Source organism: Rhyacophila brunnea, unplaced genomic scaffold (assembly GCF_057557595.1).
Source record: "Rhyacophila brunnea isolate RB1 unplaced genomic scaffold, BYU_Rbru_1.0 scaffold_15, whole genome shotgun sequence".
Taxonomy (NCBI): domain Eukaryota; kingdom Metazoa; phylum Arthropoda; class Insecta; order Trichoptera; family Rhyacophilidae; genus Rhyacophila; species Rhyacophila brunnea.
The window spans coordinates 23,255,342-23,273,386 of NW_028232806.1; the positions used below are offsets into that span (position 1 = coordinate 23,255,342).

Consider the following 18,045-nt stretch of genomic DNA (forward strand, 5'->3'; position numbering starts at 1 on the left):
AAGTAATTTTGTAGTATATTAATAAATACGTTATTCAGTTAATTTAATATTTACAATATTTGTAGCGGTCTACGGCCTCGGGCTTTGTTAGCGTTCGACAATGTAAGACATTTAGCAAGCCATTTAAACTATCATACAATCAGCGAATCTACAGTCTGCATTGTATATTATATACGTGAAACTATTCGATGGAGTTCAATTGCCTCTAGCTTGGTCATCGAAACGCTTACAGTTGCAATAATGCAGAAGGCAACAGGTTTCCTAATTGCAAACTATATCAACAATGACTCTCGAAATTTATTCGATGAATATTCATGTATATAAATAGCGAGTCATAGTTGATGAGTTAGTCTTAGTATCAATCTTAATCTTAGTCCGATCAGTAATCTCCATGTCTGTCATATCTCAGTCTCTGTATCACTCCGCACAGCATCTTTTCCACCGGACCTCGAAACGGTATCATAACTCTTGTACCAACTGTTTACGCTGCAATAAAAACTCACCCCTCCATTCATCGGAGCGACCATGTCTACAGTCTACAACTTTACCCTTAAAATTATATTAATATATTTTCCCTAACTTATCTAAACTAAATTATCATACTGTAAATTTTGATTGGTCTTTTAAAATCAATTTATAGTGGTTTAAGCGGTTGTTTAATGCTGGAGAAGAAAAAATAAAGTGTTTAGTTTTGAAAAACACTTTCTGAGAAAATATATTATAACCAATAGAAAAAATCCTTTTGAAAAAATTAAGCCACCGATGAGTAGGTATTAAAAAGGCCAATTGTTTAAATTTGTCGCAATTAGTACGTCGCCTTATAGCATAGAGGTAAATGCAACGGACGGGGCGTTAACCCAGGAGATGCAGGATTCGATTCCCTGCCGGGGTGGCTTACTTTTTTCAAAAAGATTTTTTCTATTGGTTATAATATATTTTCTCAGAAAGTGTTTTTCAAAATTATGTATGTTCAATAATCAGAATGGTACATTCTTAAATCTTGTGAATTATTCGTTGAATAAAAGAAATAGTTAATTATAAAGTCTTTAGGATTTTAAAATTCCTAATGCGGTGTTATTTGCTTATATTTACTATGTACCTACTCATTAAATACAAAATACATATAACAATATATGTAAGCCGCCCTCTTACGTACAGAAGTATACATGTATTTCGTTAGATAGGTACCGGAAAGTTAAGTTTCAAATCCAACACACACTAAAATTCACACGAAGTCGTTATTTAAATCCATAAACATTTCTGTTTCTAACTTGTAAAAATACTTTCCCTAATGCTTCCATATTAATTGTTATTTTCGCTGTCTGTTTAAAATTTACATATTGCCAAGTAATAAATATATTTCTAATTATTTTTTTAATGTAGTGAATAATTTACAAGATTCAATAATGTTACATTCTTTATCGAACATATATAATTCGAAAACATTTAAAGAGATCGTGGCACTATTTAGAAACTTACATCAATAATTTGATTCAAAATAATTAAAAATAGTCGCCGATATCAACGAAAAATCTTTATACATGTGACATGTGATAATAATTATTATCATTGTTAATTTCATCATAAGTAGATATCGCCCAAGTGACTAAATTAATATAGGGCATTGGGTATGTTTCTGAATTCAATATTTGATTTAAGTATGTAATAACACCTCGTTTCCAATTTGTATTGCGTAAAATAAAAATAAATGACCTACAACACCATAATATTTTTAACAATCATATTATTATTCAAAAGCGGAATGCACAATTTAAGATTTCGATCCTAAGGATAAGTCGCCGAAAAGCATGACTTAACTATAGACAATCCTGAGTATAGAGTTAAGGAATCCTTAACCATAGACTACTTTTGTTATGAACACGCCCCCTTCTGTATTACCATTTACCACTGACAGCTGCTGTCAAAATAAATTCGCATGTCTATATAACAGTCCATACACTCAAATTCATTTAACAATGTATCTCAATATTTATAGTGATAATTCGTTTGGCATGTACTTGCAGAATATTATTTTACTTTTATACGCCAGCCCGCAGAAATACAAAATGCCAGGTGAAGAATGACACTTGACGCTAGTGTTACCATGTTAAAAAAATTTCTTGCGGCGCCTGTCGAATCACGTATAATGACTTATAACGGAAACATAAGAGTATTATAATTAAATATTAATATGTATTTATAGTTATTGCATTTATAAAATGCAGTTGTCATATTTTTGTCATCGTTTAACAATTATAAAATAATTTACCTAAACTATAGGAAAGAGAATTTAATAAAATGGTATTATTTTCAATAGAAATGATCTTAACTAAGGACAATGTTTCTGCATAGTGTTTTCTGCTAAGGAAATTTTGGTTATGACAAATGTTTCTGCATTCCGCTCTAAGTCTTTAATTTGACTCTACCATATATTATCCCATATTTGCATATAATTACAATGTATCTTAAATATCGATTGACTCAATGGATTACAAATTATGTTTAGTTAGAACAAGTGTGACGATATTATAAGACAGATTATAATATGCATTCACGATAACTATAAAAAATATGTAGGTATATCTACACTGCAGAGACCACATGCTTTGACTGGGGTGTAAATAATAATACAGGGAACATAAAATGAATAAGAACTGGCTTGCCATACTGGGTGTGGTATAATAACAGCATATCTATCCCGAGTAAGAAAAAATATGAGATAAACTTATACATGTCGTATTAAATAATAAATGTCTTTTTCAATAATTACTTGTCTCATAGTAAAGTTGAGAGAAATTAGCACACTAAGAGTTCCTTGGTTTAATGGCTTAATAAAAAACAAAGTAAACCTTACTTCTACACTCAGAAGGGTAAACCAGTTTATATTAATTGTGTGTTGGAGTATATGCTTCATAACTTTGCACTCCGGCTCTAGGATGAAAATTATGTAATATATTCTAAAAATACTTATCTATTTATTTACAAGTGAATACTATTAATTTGATCTAATTTTATGCAGGGTAATCAGGCAAAGAGGCGTATCAGTGTAGTAAAAAGTAAAAAGAAAGTTATAAAACGTATAGGTACTCTACCTATAGTAATATTAGAAAGCATTACATAATTATATTCTTATAAAATCAATCGTAAAATATTTAACAAAAAAATCGACGACTTATTTTCCATATGCATAAGACCACTCAGTGAAAAGTGTCTGTACCGAAATGTTCACCCTGACTTTTCGTCTGTGAAATATGTGTTCAAATTTTCTGCATATGAGGTAATATTTTTGAACCAAGAGAGTTTTCAGTTTGGCGCAGCGATTTTTATTCCAGATTATGACCGTAAGCTCTGGGGAAAACTTTTTCGGTACCGATAAGTACTATATTCTATCGTACGGTTGTTTGAATTTATCAGAAGGCGCTTATAACCCTATTCCATCCCTCGGGAGGAGTATTTTGGCAGTTTGCACTCTTGTCAATCATCGCAAACTTAGTAAGTACTTACTAACGATGATATAATCTACACATTTTTGATATAGAAAACAATAGTGGATCGTATACACTGATATAATATGTTTAAAGATTGTTTTTTTTATATCTGATAAGCTTTCATAATCAGAAAGCAGTTTGCGTTATCAAGTTACATAATATAAAAGAAAATAATAATTAATAAAACAAGTTTGAAAAACACTTAAAATACAAAGGGAACAAAACGTAAGAAAATTAGAAGATATACATGCATCCATTATTCATTTAATAAATAATTTGTATGAGAATAAAATATGTTGTATAAAAATAAGTTACATTTTAAATTTTAACTCATCGTATATGCAGCATTGTCGTGAATTGTGTATTACAATATTTACAATACAATTATAATATGTGCTTATGGAATGTATTTTTTATTCAATTATAAATATATAAAAATATCGAACTTGTATTATTATTGTTTTAAGTCAACACTGGTATAATATGCACAAAATCTGCCAATTCATATCAATAAAATCATACTGTGATAGCACTAGTATCGGTGTATATCGGTGCTATTCGGAAGCCTTTGACAGTTTAAAAACATATATAAAATTAATATGAAGCGAGGCAGAGAAGAAATTGGAACCCAGAAGGGTGAAACCAGCTATAGGAGGCTTTAATCAAGTAGTGGATCGACCCCGTCTATTGGTGATTATGATATTACCATCATTGGCTCTACAATCCGATTGGACCTTAGTAGCTTCAAGAACAGATTTATTTTACAAAAAATGAATGATAGTTCCTCGCTCTACCCAATAGCTCCGTGTTTTGGGTTTAAACTCACATTGAAAATCAACATTAAATTTTTTCCTGACCCTGGATTCGAGCCCGATCATATTATGTGCGATTATTGGTTTAACATAGAATAATCTACCGAAATTATTAATTTCTCACGTTGAAAAGAACGTGATTTAAGGAGGAGAGGCATGCCAGCAGAGGCACCTAGCGGAAAAATACGAAACTTGCAATTTGAGACATTTTTTTTGATAATTTACAATTTAAACTGTACAACTGTTTCGACTTTTTTTTAAGTCAAAGATAAACTTACAATTTATTGTAAAAAATGTATTAAAATGTAAATTTATTGCAGGGTCCCATCTTATTACTACATTATATTTTATGGTCATTTTTATTATTAAAATTTAGTTTATTAAGTTTTCAATTTTTTAACGTTTAGATTTTTAACTAATTCATCGTTTTAATATTTTTTTTATATTCATTTTAAAAATCATCAATTTTTATAAAAATATAACTGTGTATAACTTGAAATCCTTTTTATTTATATCAAATCAAGCTTCAATATTGAAACCATACCTAAAATAAAATTTGATATAAATATGGATATTATATATAAATATAAAAATGTCACAAATTGCAAACTTCGTATTTTTCCTCTAGGTGCCTCTGCTGGTATTCTGCTGGTATAAGCATCGCCCTTAACAACCGATGATACTATATACTAATAATTCAACTGCTAGATGAAAGCTTCTTTAAAATAATTCCACTTTTCTCAGTTCTGTTAATAGAATATTGCGTCTAAAATGCAAAATATTAAACTAGTGTACAATCAAATATGTGTAGGGTACTAAACATAGACTCTCTCTCAGTTTAGAACATTTTCAGAAGCTTATATACTAGTTACCCCAAGATGACCGAGCGGCTTAAGGACATAACAGGTTGAGCAAGTGGCCAACATCTATTTCCCGTAGAAACAAAAATCTTTTAATACAAACCTCCACTCTGTGGAGACCCATTGATCCTATCAAGATCGAGGATGGTGAAGTGGTGGTAGTAGTAATATAATATACTGCCCTGCTGAGTACAATACTGTTTTTTTATTTATTGTATATATACACTGTCTATTTATAGATTATTACAAAACAGTTCAATAATTTTACATATTTTAAGAGAAGTGGTAGTAGTTTAAATCTTGAGTTCTTTTTCACTAAAATAAAAAAATACTGTCGTTTATTTAGCATGGCAGTATTAATAAAATTACTAATATTATTATAATTTATACACATGTCCCTCGTAAAAAAATTGTATCGGGTAGAAGAGACAAGGGGCTGGCTAGGCTAAACGATGAGGTGGAGAAGCCAGGTGAAGGATTTTAGTGGATATCCCACAGCATATTCTGGTGTGACAGTAATTTCAGTAATCATGGTGATTATGAGGTTGAAATTGTGTATAATTTCAACAACTTACCATTTAGTACATGGACGTTGACTACTGCCTGAAGATCCTGGCCCACGGAGCATGTGTACCTCCCACTGTCACTCGCATTTAATCGAGCTACCAGAAGCGTACTGTCGGCTCCACCTTCAACTGTTTCGGTTTTTACGCTGTAAATAAAGAAACAATATAAATTAATTAGGTAATATTAAAAGATTAGCATAATATATTATATTGATGGTGTTTTGTCATTGGCATACTAATAGCCCCGGATTTTTATTGACGCAGATGACGAAATCGATTCGCCAAAGATTTAAAAAATAATCTCGAAACGGTACACACTAGTCATAATATATATATTACTAGTCATATAATTATTAAACCACCAGTTTTATTAAAAAAAATACTTGCTAATGATTTAATAAACTATTTTTTTTATTTAACAAATAATTATTCATAAGATTTGAGAATGTAAAATTCTTTATATTGAATGTACATAATTTGAAAACACCTTCGATATATATCCAGATAAGCAATTTTTGGTGTTAATTTTAAAATTCTTAAAAATCTATCAACATTTGATTAATAACTAAAAATTTTAGGAATATTCAGCATCCATTAACAGTTATATTTTTTATTTTTCAAAAGATTCACATTTTATTTTATTCATTAAGTAGATATTTTATAATATGTGAAAAAATATCAGCAAACTGTGTGATGTTTTTACATTTTACTGGCAGTTTTTTTCATATTTTTTAAACGTTTATATTTTTTATTTATTAAACGTTTATTAGTAGAAAATAAATAAATTTCTCTAACGCAAGTTTTTTTCTGTTTAAATGTATTTTATATTAAAAGAATTTTAATTAAAGCATTTTTGTATATAGATGAGGTAGTTAAGTACATATTTTGTTCAACTGATACTTTGAATGATGATATAGCAATTAAAAAAAGAAGATACAATTTAGTCATACTAAATATAGGTTGATTTAATTATATAGAATATAAATAAAGAGCTGCGATTTAAATAATAAATAAAGAGGGACTTGTTTAGCAGTCCTTTCGAACAATCTTCAACCCTTGTATATGTGAACCATTACCCTTCTGGCCCGAGCTTTGTTTATAATATATTATTACAAGTAGGCCCTGGAAATGGTGAGGCTGTGAAAATAATTATTGTAAGACTTTGATTTATTGTACGCAGGCCTCGGTCAAAAAAAGATAGCATAAAACACTTGGAGAGTTATACTTAACAAAAAACCTATACCGCTTTATAGTTTTTTGTACACATTATCAAAATTGTGCGAAATAGAAGCGATAAATTATCGTGCGTATTGAGTTTGAATAACTACACAATTTGTGAATAAAACATAACAAAAAATGTACGTTTCATTTTATTTTTTACCACTTAAAATTGTTTTTAAAAAGAATTCCCACGTCTATTAAGAATTGCCACCTGCTACGTTTTCTTTCGAGTTGAAGATATATTATTTATCATAGCAATATATTATAACAGTATTATTATAATATTATGAAAGATAATGAAAAAAAATACATCACCGTGTTCGGTTATAAGGGGATCATAATATGAGTCAAAATGACATTTCAGTATTATTTCTATCAAATACAATGTTTTTTGATCGTTTAAGCTAGCCAAGTCAAGTTTATATGATTCAACAGAAAATTTAAAAACGTTGTATATAAAAAGTTCTTTTTATCTTGTAATTATTTTATGGTAATTTGACAAGGCTAAAGTCGTTAAGGTAAACCTCAATTAGGATGTATGATTTATACAAAGAAAAAGAGTATACAATAAATATTATAACATTCAGCATTTAAATAAATAATTAAGTCATTCATAAATTAAACCAAACAAGATGAAAATCCCCAGCTGTCATTGCCGATGAATGGTGCTTATATTGAAGAAAATATCGTATTCATAATGTAAAGCTTACCTAATAAAAGACAGGGTAAATTTGGATCGCATTCATTCAGCATAAATATGATCCAATTTTCAGTAATTTACTCTAACAGTATTTCGTTAAGATATTTACTTTATCATTTTCCTCAAAAATCCTCAGGTATATTTTTTTAGGTCCTGAGTGAAAAAGCAAATATTACCCGCTGTCTCAGCAATAAAAAAGTTTACCCGGGCAAAGCTCGATATACTAAACCTTGGTATTTTATTCGTATAAAAAAGCTCAGATAAAAGTTTTTCTCTGCATTCTCAAGTTTTAATTCCAATTAATTTAATGTTGGTCTAGAAACAAGCCGGATTGTATACTTTGAATTAGTTGGAAACAAATAAAATGTCCTTTGTCTTCCTGTGTGCCACGGCTGGGGACTATTTGCATTTCAATTCTGAACAATTCAATTACAAACGAGTTTAATATTGTGAAATAGTGTATTCTGCATTACGTATATGGGAAAAACTAATCGGCCCATATGTTACCCTTTGCTTTACAATAGCCCGTAGTTAGTTTATGGAAATTTAAATTGTTATTACTCTCATAGTATCTGATTGCAAGTAAATAACATAATGCCGTATTTTATTGACCATGCCCGATCTAATAAGATCATATAGGCCTCCACAGAGTAGAGATTTGCATTAACAGACTTAGTTTTTACGAGAAATGGATGTCGGCCACTTGCTCAACCTATTAGGTCTACACTCTGACTCATACACAAATTGAAAAACCCATATGTGTACTTGCCAGACACAGGATTCGAATATGGGACACAAATTGAAAAAACAATATGTCGCACCGTGACTGTAAAACCAAGGCAACTGCAAATTTTTTAATTTCGTGATTAAATGCAGAACAACTGCAAAAGTCGTGAACTTGATAATGTAAAAGTGAAGTAACTGAAAGAATATGCAATATAATGTATTATAAACCAAATATTATGGTTTTTTTTAGAAACTCTATTTCTCCTAACAAAACAAAGACTTGAAACCCAAATATATCCAAAATATGTCTTTTGCAGATGCCTTGGTTTTACACTCACGGTGCGATGTGTACTTGCCAGACCCAGGATTCGAACCTGAGACCCACGACGCAATAGGCCAATAGTATCTTAAATTGTTTAATTTTTGTTGTTCATTCGACTTGCTTGATTTATATATTATACAACTGGATAGATGAATTTATTTTTTATATATACAGTGAATACTACAAATTATAAGTTTAAGACTGTCACAACATGCAGTATCACAAAAACAGTACACAAATAAATAGATACAAAAATTATTAAAAATATATAGCATGGAAGCATACTGAATGAGCTATGTGGACCACATTTTAAAAATTTATAAGAAAACGCCTATCTATACTCATTCTCACGTAGGTGGAATATTATATCAACGTCCGAAGCGATTTGGTTGAACAGAGCTATTGCCTTCCCAATTAGCATCACTAATGGCAGGATAGTTTTAGACCTTGGGAGAACAAGCAACTGTTGCTCCCAATTTCTAAGATAGTTATCAGGGATAGCAGTGATACATTATGTAGCTGACAAAAAACCGATACTCTTTGACGGCAGTTGAATTTAGCTTGTAAATAACTATACCTATAGGGTCAATACCCTACCGTCCAGCATGACTTGGCAGGAAACCATTAATTTATAATTACAATGTATCTTGCAACGTAATATTGTTAAAATTACAAAACAAGCGATTTATGTGAGTCAATCAAATTTCAACAGAAAGCTTATTTAGAAAAATAATAAAATAATTCAATCAATCAATAATATCGCAAATTAATAAATAATGCTACGTAAGTTTACCATGATATGCACAAAGTTGTTTGTATAAAAATCAATCTTGCGCAAAACTGCATAATTGTTCAAATTAAAATCAATTGTTTATAATTTAAAAACGAGTCATGCATTGCACAATAAACCTCATAAGCATGATTATGAAAAATATTCAAGCAGTTGATCGCATCATTTTCTATTGTATCGAATCACTATAAAACACTCAGTAGAAGAAAGCAACATCGTCAGTCAGTTATCAAAGATTTAACCGTAACGTTATCGTTTACTTTGCCCGATCGATCTCGTAAATCCATCAGAACACATACTCGTGATTTCATTCATCTAAATTATAATCTGTAAACTTATCTGTAATAATTAAATCAATATTTATTTGGAAGGAGATAATAAAACCAGGGTTCATTTCATTCACGCACCAAATTCTGAGTTATTCATTTGGGAGTCAAACCAATCTACCCTGCCTGTTCCTTATTCCATCTCACTTCCATATACCTATCCCAGGAAATAAATGTCTATTGACCAGGTATTTATCGAAGATGAGATTGCTAATATAACCAAATTGGTATGTGGCATATTTGGTTATTTACCTAACCTAAGCTTTGAAAATGAGTTCTCATTATATTATATACAGCGAATAGTGTTCAATAACCCTGTTTTGCAAGTACTTAAGTATTGTACACATACGAAAAGCCGAGTCTTTACGTAGTTATAATAAGAGTAAATTCAGACGTAAAATTGTGTAAATGAAAACGGTTTTTATTAGAATACTATGTAGGTATGTCAACCATATTATGCTGCCAGTGCTCCGTGTCCAAGCCCTAATCTGGGTCGAAACACACATATATGTTTGCCAGACCTGGTATTCAAACCCGGAAATCACGACATTACAAGACAAGTTATTATGGGCGTCAAATTAACATACGTTTAATTCTCATTGCTGCATTCCATAGCGTGTTGTACTTGGTATGGTACGGTTTGAAACTTACATATAAATTAAAAACGAAAAAAAGGGCTAAGTCCATACGAGATTTTTTACGAGAATTGGTTATTAGCCATTTGCTTATTTTATTAAATCATACATTTAATAAATTATCTGAATTGTTATCCCACCAATAATATTTAAATTAAGAGTTCGAATATGCGACATAAATAAAAATGGCTGAAATATCTTAATGGCGTCTTAGTGTAGGTAGCGTAATGAAATTTGATTATATATATCACACGCATAGTTATTGGTTAATTTTCTCCCGATTATGTATGGTGCGGGTAGATTAAATAGTAACGTGCATTAGCCGGAATGCAATGGGTGCGGAAACGAGTATAACCCAGCATCTTATTTTACAAAATGTTTTTTCACAACCCGATGTGTATCAAAGAGGTTTCATTCACTGCTGACTATATAATGATTTTTTAATTACCACCTTTAAAATGCACGTTAATTACATGGATCGGCCGCCTGGTCATTACGCGCTAGGTGCGTCTTCAGCGTCCAAAGTATTAATAGATTTGTTTTTAAAGAGAAATGGATTTTAGCCACTTACTCTGCCTAGTAAGTCCATGTTATGGATCTAAATAAACATTGGAAAAACAACATGTGAATTTTTCAGAACCGCGGTTTGAACTTTTTGACTTTAAGTCGACACGTTATTGCTCGGCCATCGAATATAATATATAATTGTCTTAATGAATATAGCTAGGTACATTGAATTCCTAATAATTATGCAAGTGGTAATTTTCTCTTGAAAATACAACAATTAACATATTGTTATTTAGAGTAGTTATTAAAATATGTTTACTGTATTTTCCTGTGAATGCTGTAATGTGTATAAACTAAGATTTAGGGGTTGAAACCACAGTTTACTAAAACCTACATTTTTTATAAGTAAGCCACGTTATTTGCTTTGAGTCAAAGAGCGCATTGCGCTATTCACCACATTACAAAGTGACGCCGGTTAAGCAGACGTAGTTAGGTACTTCTACAATATACAAAATGTAATAAAATATTTCAGAGGTCGTCCAGTACGTCACTGGAATGCTAAAAGAGTATACTATTCGAATTTTGTTGGTGTGAGAGATTAAAAAAATATCTTCACAGAATATTTTATACCTTACTTACGTATGAATACGTTCAATGTATCACTTTTTAGGTTGTTCGCTTCACATGATACAATTAAAATCAATACACTGGGTAGGACAGTTCCTGATCAGCGATGATGACTTTGCAGCAAACTTACATGACCACCAAGACAATGACCACGTACTGGATGGGATCCGACCGAGCGCTGCTGTTCCGGATCCGGGTCCATCCACAAACGGGCCCAATTATTGACCACGCTCGCGCTGTCTTGATATCAATGAAGGCCAAATTTGAGGCATTTGAAAAGGTTGCTTCGTAGTATGGAAGACGGAATAGTTCCAATCTTTAGATTCATCACTTTCAACTAATTCTGACTCCTCTGTTTTGTCAGAGTTTCAAAAGAACAAATACTTTATGTCACTAAAAATACCAGAGCAATTCACGATTATGTTTAAATTTTCTAAACCCTTTATTTAAGAACTGATGTGTATGGTTGCTACATCAATGGTTTGAGTTGTCCCATTTTCACCCGTCATATATATGCAGCCGCGATTTATGCACGGCCGCTTTACATGACGCTATACACGTGTCAGAATCACAAGATTTTAGTGCCACACTTCCTTGTCCCGAAGCGATGATGCATCGGACTGATGTAGCAATGATGCACCTCGGTGCTTAAAGAAAGAGTTTTAGAAAATAAAAATAATCTTGACTTGCTCTGCCATCATTTATCTTTTTTTTTTCTTTTTTTTTTCGACCATGTCCGATCCTAATAGGATCATATGGGCCTCCACAGAGTAGAGGTTTGTATTAACAGATTTTTTTTAAGAGAAATGGATGTCAGCCACTTGCTCAACCTATTAGGTCCATACCCTGACTCACACACATATTGAAAAACAATATGTGTACTTGCCAGACCCAGGATTCGAACCTGGGACCCACGGCATGATAGTCCAACGCTTAAGCCGATATGAAATGTCCTCTGTACCCGTGTACTGAAATTCTGCAAAAACAGAGGAGTCAGGAGTTGAAAGTGATGAATCTAAGGAGGGATCAGAATTATTTTATATTCATATGACGTAGCAAATTTTTCAAATGACTCAAAGTTGGCCTTGGTTGATATCAAGTCAGCGTGGCCCGTATGTGGACAGACCCTAGCAAACAGCTCCGCACTGTCAGCGTGGTACTTTTTTCTGACACGTTTATAGTGTCATGGACGGCAGCCGTACAAAAAACGCAGCTGGAGATGAGATAACTCAAATCTTTCTTCCTTCAAAGGTGCCCATCTTGACCACTAACATTTTATGTGAAGATATTTTCACATAATATGTTCGTCAGTTTTGAATTAGCATTGTTATGTATTATTTATGTATTATTTTTTAATAAGAAAGAATTTTAATTTTTTTAGATCTCTGTGCTCCTCTATAAATGGCTACAAAATAAACAAACGGATCAGACAAAAGTACGCGATGCGATAGAGGTCGCCAAGCAGATGAAATGGCAATTGACTGAATATGTCGCTCTCGTTGAGTAGAAAACCGCTGGAAAAATGCAGTCATATAGTGGTACCCAAGGGGCACCAAGAAAGTACAGGGACGACAAACTTATCAATTTATTTATGTATTCATTTATTTAAAAACAACATATTAAATACATAAAAAAAATATTGATTCGAGAGGTTTACAGCATGATATATAGAATAAAAATAATAGGTAAATCAGGTTAAGAGAAAAACAAGCAAAAACAAAATTTTATAACAAAATAAGCAACGAATAAAAATCTTAACAAATTTTTTTAGAAAAAAAATTAAACAAGATAATAGAATTCTAATGACAATGTGTATATACCATTGGTGAGTGCGCATGGTATCTGTAGATGCCGAAAGACGAAACCCATGTTACAAAAAAACTAGCGAAATGGAATAATAGAAAATTTAAAGTAATTAGAAATAAAATTAAAATTCCATCAAGAAGCCTCGTCGATAATATTAATATAATAAATTAAAAGTTTTAAAACAAAATACATCACTAAAAATGTTCAAGTTTCTAGGAAACGTATTGACCAACCCTTGATATTGGTGCCAGATAAGCTTGATACGAGGTATCAGTTTTCATCCAAAAGAAGTTATGGCTGAGAGTGCTGAGACCACTCATGTAAAAATTGATGGGTGCATATACATTCAAATTTTCTATGATTTCAGGATTGGAAACTATACTACCTACGAGCTTCAAGACAGTGAAAAGCGAGCATACCTTGACGATAGATAGTCCGCAAGTTGGGTAACAGATTTACGTGGTAACGAAAAACAAAGGATCAAGAGTGGATAGAGCGAAGGCTTTTATCCAGCAGTGGATGGACTCAGCCAGATGATGATATTTTTGAACATACATAATTTTGAAAAACACTTTCTGAGAAAATATATTATAACCATTGAAAAAATCTTTTTGAAAAAAGTAAGCCAGCCCGCAGGGATCGAACCATGCATCTCTTGGGTTTACGCCCCGTCCGTTGCATTTACCTCTATGCTAGAAGGCGACGTACTAATTGCGACAAATTTTAACTATTGGCTTTTTTAATACCTACTCATCAGCGTTCTTCTAAATCAAGCTACTTTGGCAATCGGTTTTTGTTTTTATTAAATCAAAGTAGATACCTTTTACTTCAATTACTAGCCGACGTCGTGGATTTCTCCAATATTTTTTATGATGTAACTTACCTGAACTTACTAATAATTTATAATTAACTATTTCTTTTATTCAAAGAATAATTCACAAGATTTAAGAATGTGCCATTCTGATTATTAAGCATACATAATTTTGAAAAACACTTTTTGAGAAAATATATTATAGCCAATAGAAAAAATCTTTTTTTGAAAAAAATAAGCCACCCCCCGGCCGGGAAAAAATAGATTTTTCTATTGGTTATAATATATTCTCTCGGAAAGTGTTTTTCAAAATTATGTATGTTCAATAATCAGAATAGTACATTCTTAAATCTTGTGAATTATTCGTTGAATAAAAGAAATAGTTGATGATATTTTTGATAACCAAATATTTTTTGTCTTTTTTTGTCTTTTTTTGCTTCTTAGCATTATTTTTTCACGAGAAACGGATGATGGCCACTTGCTCCAATCTCTTATATCAATGATTGGCATCCAAATACACATTGGAAAACATCGTGTGAATTTTCCAGACCCGGGATTCGAATCCGAGAGTCACTATATTATAAGTGGTACTATTTGTCTATTGCGAGCAACTCTGATGTATTTGGATTGTGTTAATAAATAAGTAATTAATTGGAGATGTTTTTACTAATAAACTACGACAATAAATGAATTTTAATAATTAATTTAAAATGATCTCAGAAACATATCTACATACTAGGAAATTAAAAAAAAACCGGACAGGACTCGAACCCGCATTCATCCAATTTAGGCCACTGTGACTAGTATTAGTGGGTAATATATACAACTGAAGTGCTTATAAAATTAGGTTAATGTTTCTTAAATCTTTTCAAATTATTAATATTCAATTAGGTGCTCATTGAAAAAAATATTGTTAAACTATAAGAAAAGCTATAGATTGTGAAAATTAACTATCGACATAAAACTATAAATAGGTACCGGTAAATTATAATTTCGTTCACATTTATATCGTATTAACAGTACGATTAAGTTAGACATGACGTATGTATGTACTATTTATACATGTTTATTAATTTAAAATCTAAGTACATCCGGTTTGGTGTGTACACGTTAGCGCGAAAACCTCCCCCCGGAAGTAATCAGCGAATCCTTTTGGCATGAAGATGTTTCCCGAAATCTCTTTGGGGTCTGTTTGCTCGTTTCTTGGATCGTTGTGTTTGAATTCGCAAAGCCGACATCCTCAAGCCCCCTCTAGCTCGTCATGGCCGCTACATCTTAACTCACAGGTCTAGGACGGGTAGACTTCGCGTTTTCGCCGCCGCCAATTTGCTTCTGCCAATTTGGCGGATGATTTTACAGCGCAGGCCGTTTTGACACCGACGGTAAAACAAAATCTTATTTTTATCAACGCTGTTTTTGGCATATTCACTTTGTTCAGATAATACGTACAATACAGAGAAGAGAAACAGCTTGCATGTGCATTACAATTTAAAACTCTATTAAAAAATATAGATACATTTTTTGTATGCAGTTATATTACGTGTAGTTATTATTAACTTTCTGTTGTGATCACCATTTGTGGTTGTTTGATATGTTAACTTGGTATGGAGTACAACTACTAATAAATATAAAATATGTATATAATATTTGATTAATAAACATAGAAGTGTTTTAACGGTTGTTAATTGTTAAATATTTGTTTTAATATAACATGCTTGTATAGCTTTATTATTTTGAAAGTTTAAAGTCTATTACGGGCAAACATAGTATTTATGTGATGAACGATTATTCAATTGAGAGATTATTTGTGAATTGCTTGATTGGAAGTTTTAATATCGACTACGCATTATATCTAATACAATATAATATGATAAATATACATAATTTTGAAAAATATATATCAGCGCTCTTCCAAATCAAGCTACTTTGACAAGCTACTTTGACTTTGGTTTTTGTTTATTAAATCAAATTAGATAACTATTACTTCAATTACTAACCGACATCGTGGATTTATCCAATATTTTTTAAGATGTAACTTACTTGAACTTGCTAATAATTTATAATTAACTATTTCTTTTATTCATTTTTTAATTTGATGCATTTTAGAGCGACCGGCACAGACATCTGGAGGACACTGGCCCAGGATAGGAGAAAATGGAGTAAGTTTTTGGATTAGGCTAGGACACGCCCTGGGTTATTGGAGCACTTATGATGATTATTATTATGCCACTAGTAATATTTACACTATCATTGAATTGTATATTACTATACTGATAATGTTAGAAGTTTGAGCTTATTGTTTGATGTCGAAATGGCCGGCGGCAAATTGGCGGAGACGAAAATATTCCATTCCACTATTTAGTTTTTTGTGTCACCTTGTCCAATCGGAAAGGTCAGAAACGTTCCTTCCTGATTTATCATTATTTGATTGTAAAGTACACATTCATTCTTCTGAGCCCTGTCTCAAAGCGCGCGCTAAGTTTATTTTGTCTTGTTCCAAAAGAATTTCTACTTCCGGTGTTTTCGATTACGTACCGGAAATTTGTTCAAAGATATATAATCAAGTGAGCGCAATCACTATTTGAAAATAGTATCTTAAATTGTCTAATTTTTATTTTTCTTTCGAATTGTTTGATTTATTTATACAACTAGGTATATTTACTAATCTTCTTCTTCTTCAATGGCGCTACAGCTCAAGTCGAGCCTTGGAATGCCTCCAAACGTCTTTTCCAGTTCCTGATTCTTAGCAGCTGGTTGGCACCCCATCGTGTGCTTGGCTTTCTCACTGGACTTTCCCCCCTGGGTTTCCTTCGAGTATCTTCTTCGGTATCCGTGACTCAGGCATGCGCTGGAAATGGCCTGCCCAGTTTAGCCTCTGGAGTTTTATGAAGATTGAGAGTTTTGAATCTTGGTATAAGCGGCATAGTTCCGTGTTGTACCTAATTCTCTACTCCCCATCATCATTCATGGGTCCGTATATCTGCCTCAGGATCTTTTTCTCAAAGCAGTCCACCATTTCAGCTGCTTTCATATAATACTTACTAATCATAATACTAATATTCAAAATCTCATTAGGTGAAATCTCAATATAAGTGTGGATACATGTGGTTGATTCCGTTATTGTGAAATGTAATATATAATTTTACATTTTATAAATTATTTTATTAATAAAATATGAACTTTCAAATTCGCATGAGTTTTCTGTGCAGTTCCAATTACAAATACATTATCTTACGTCAATAGGACGAAAGTTATCAATTAAATAAATACTCATGAATATTATATTTTATGGTGATTCCTTAAAATATTGAGAGAAAATTTTGCAAAGTATGAAAAAGGTTTAATTGAAGGTTTTGCATTTGGATAACTTCGTTAATTATTATGGTTACATGTAAGTTGTGCGTATTACATTTCACCGTATCACAGTTCGCCGTGAGCTTTTTTATCGGAAAGATATTACCGTAAACTATACGGTCATCTTTGATTTTGGCAAAATTCATGAATCCAAGAATGATAACCTAACATAACCTAACCTAACAAATAATCTAGTATATAGGCTATTTTCAAAATTTATTTGCCGCTGGCTTCCTGTAAACCGACATGAACCGTGTTTTATTTAGACATGAAATTTATCTCAGTACTATACGACCCAAAGAGGTTGGACGGTCTTTAATAGACGACCATATATTTCCGATACAACATTAATTCACGGTGAAGTGTGATACGGCGATATATTCCACCTACGTGAGGATGAGTATAGGTGGACATTGTTTTATAAATTCTTAAAATAGGATCTGCTAAACTCATCCGGTGTACTTCATTGTACCTATCTAATTTATATTTTTTGT

At 31.8% G+C, this 18,045-nt stretch overlaps 1 protein-coding gene across 1 annotated transcript in view; it reads right to left on the reverse strand.

Annotated features, from left to right (window-relative positions):
• Positions 1-18,045, reverse strand: part of LOC147075065 (zwei Ig domain protein zig-8-like) — a 179,826-nt gene that overhangs the window by 29,706 nt on the left and 132,075 nt on the right. The window contains exon 6 of the mRNA XM_085943298.1: positions 5,736-5,872. Within this exon, the coding sequence (XP_085799424.1) occupies positions 5,736-5,872 (137 nt within the window). The remainder of the gene's footprint in view (positions 1-5,735; positions 5,873-18,045) is intronic.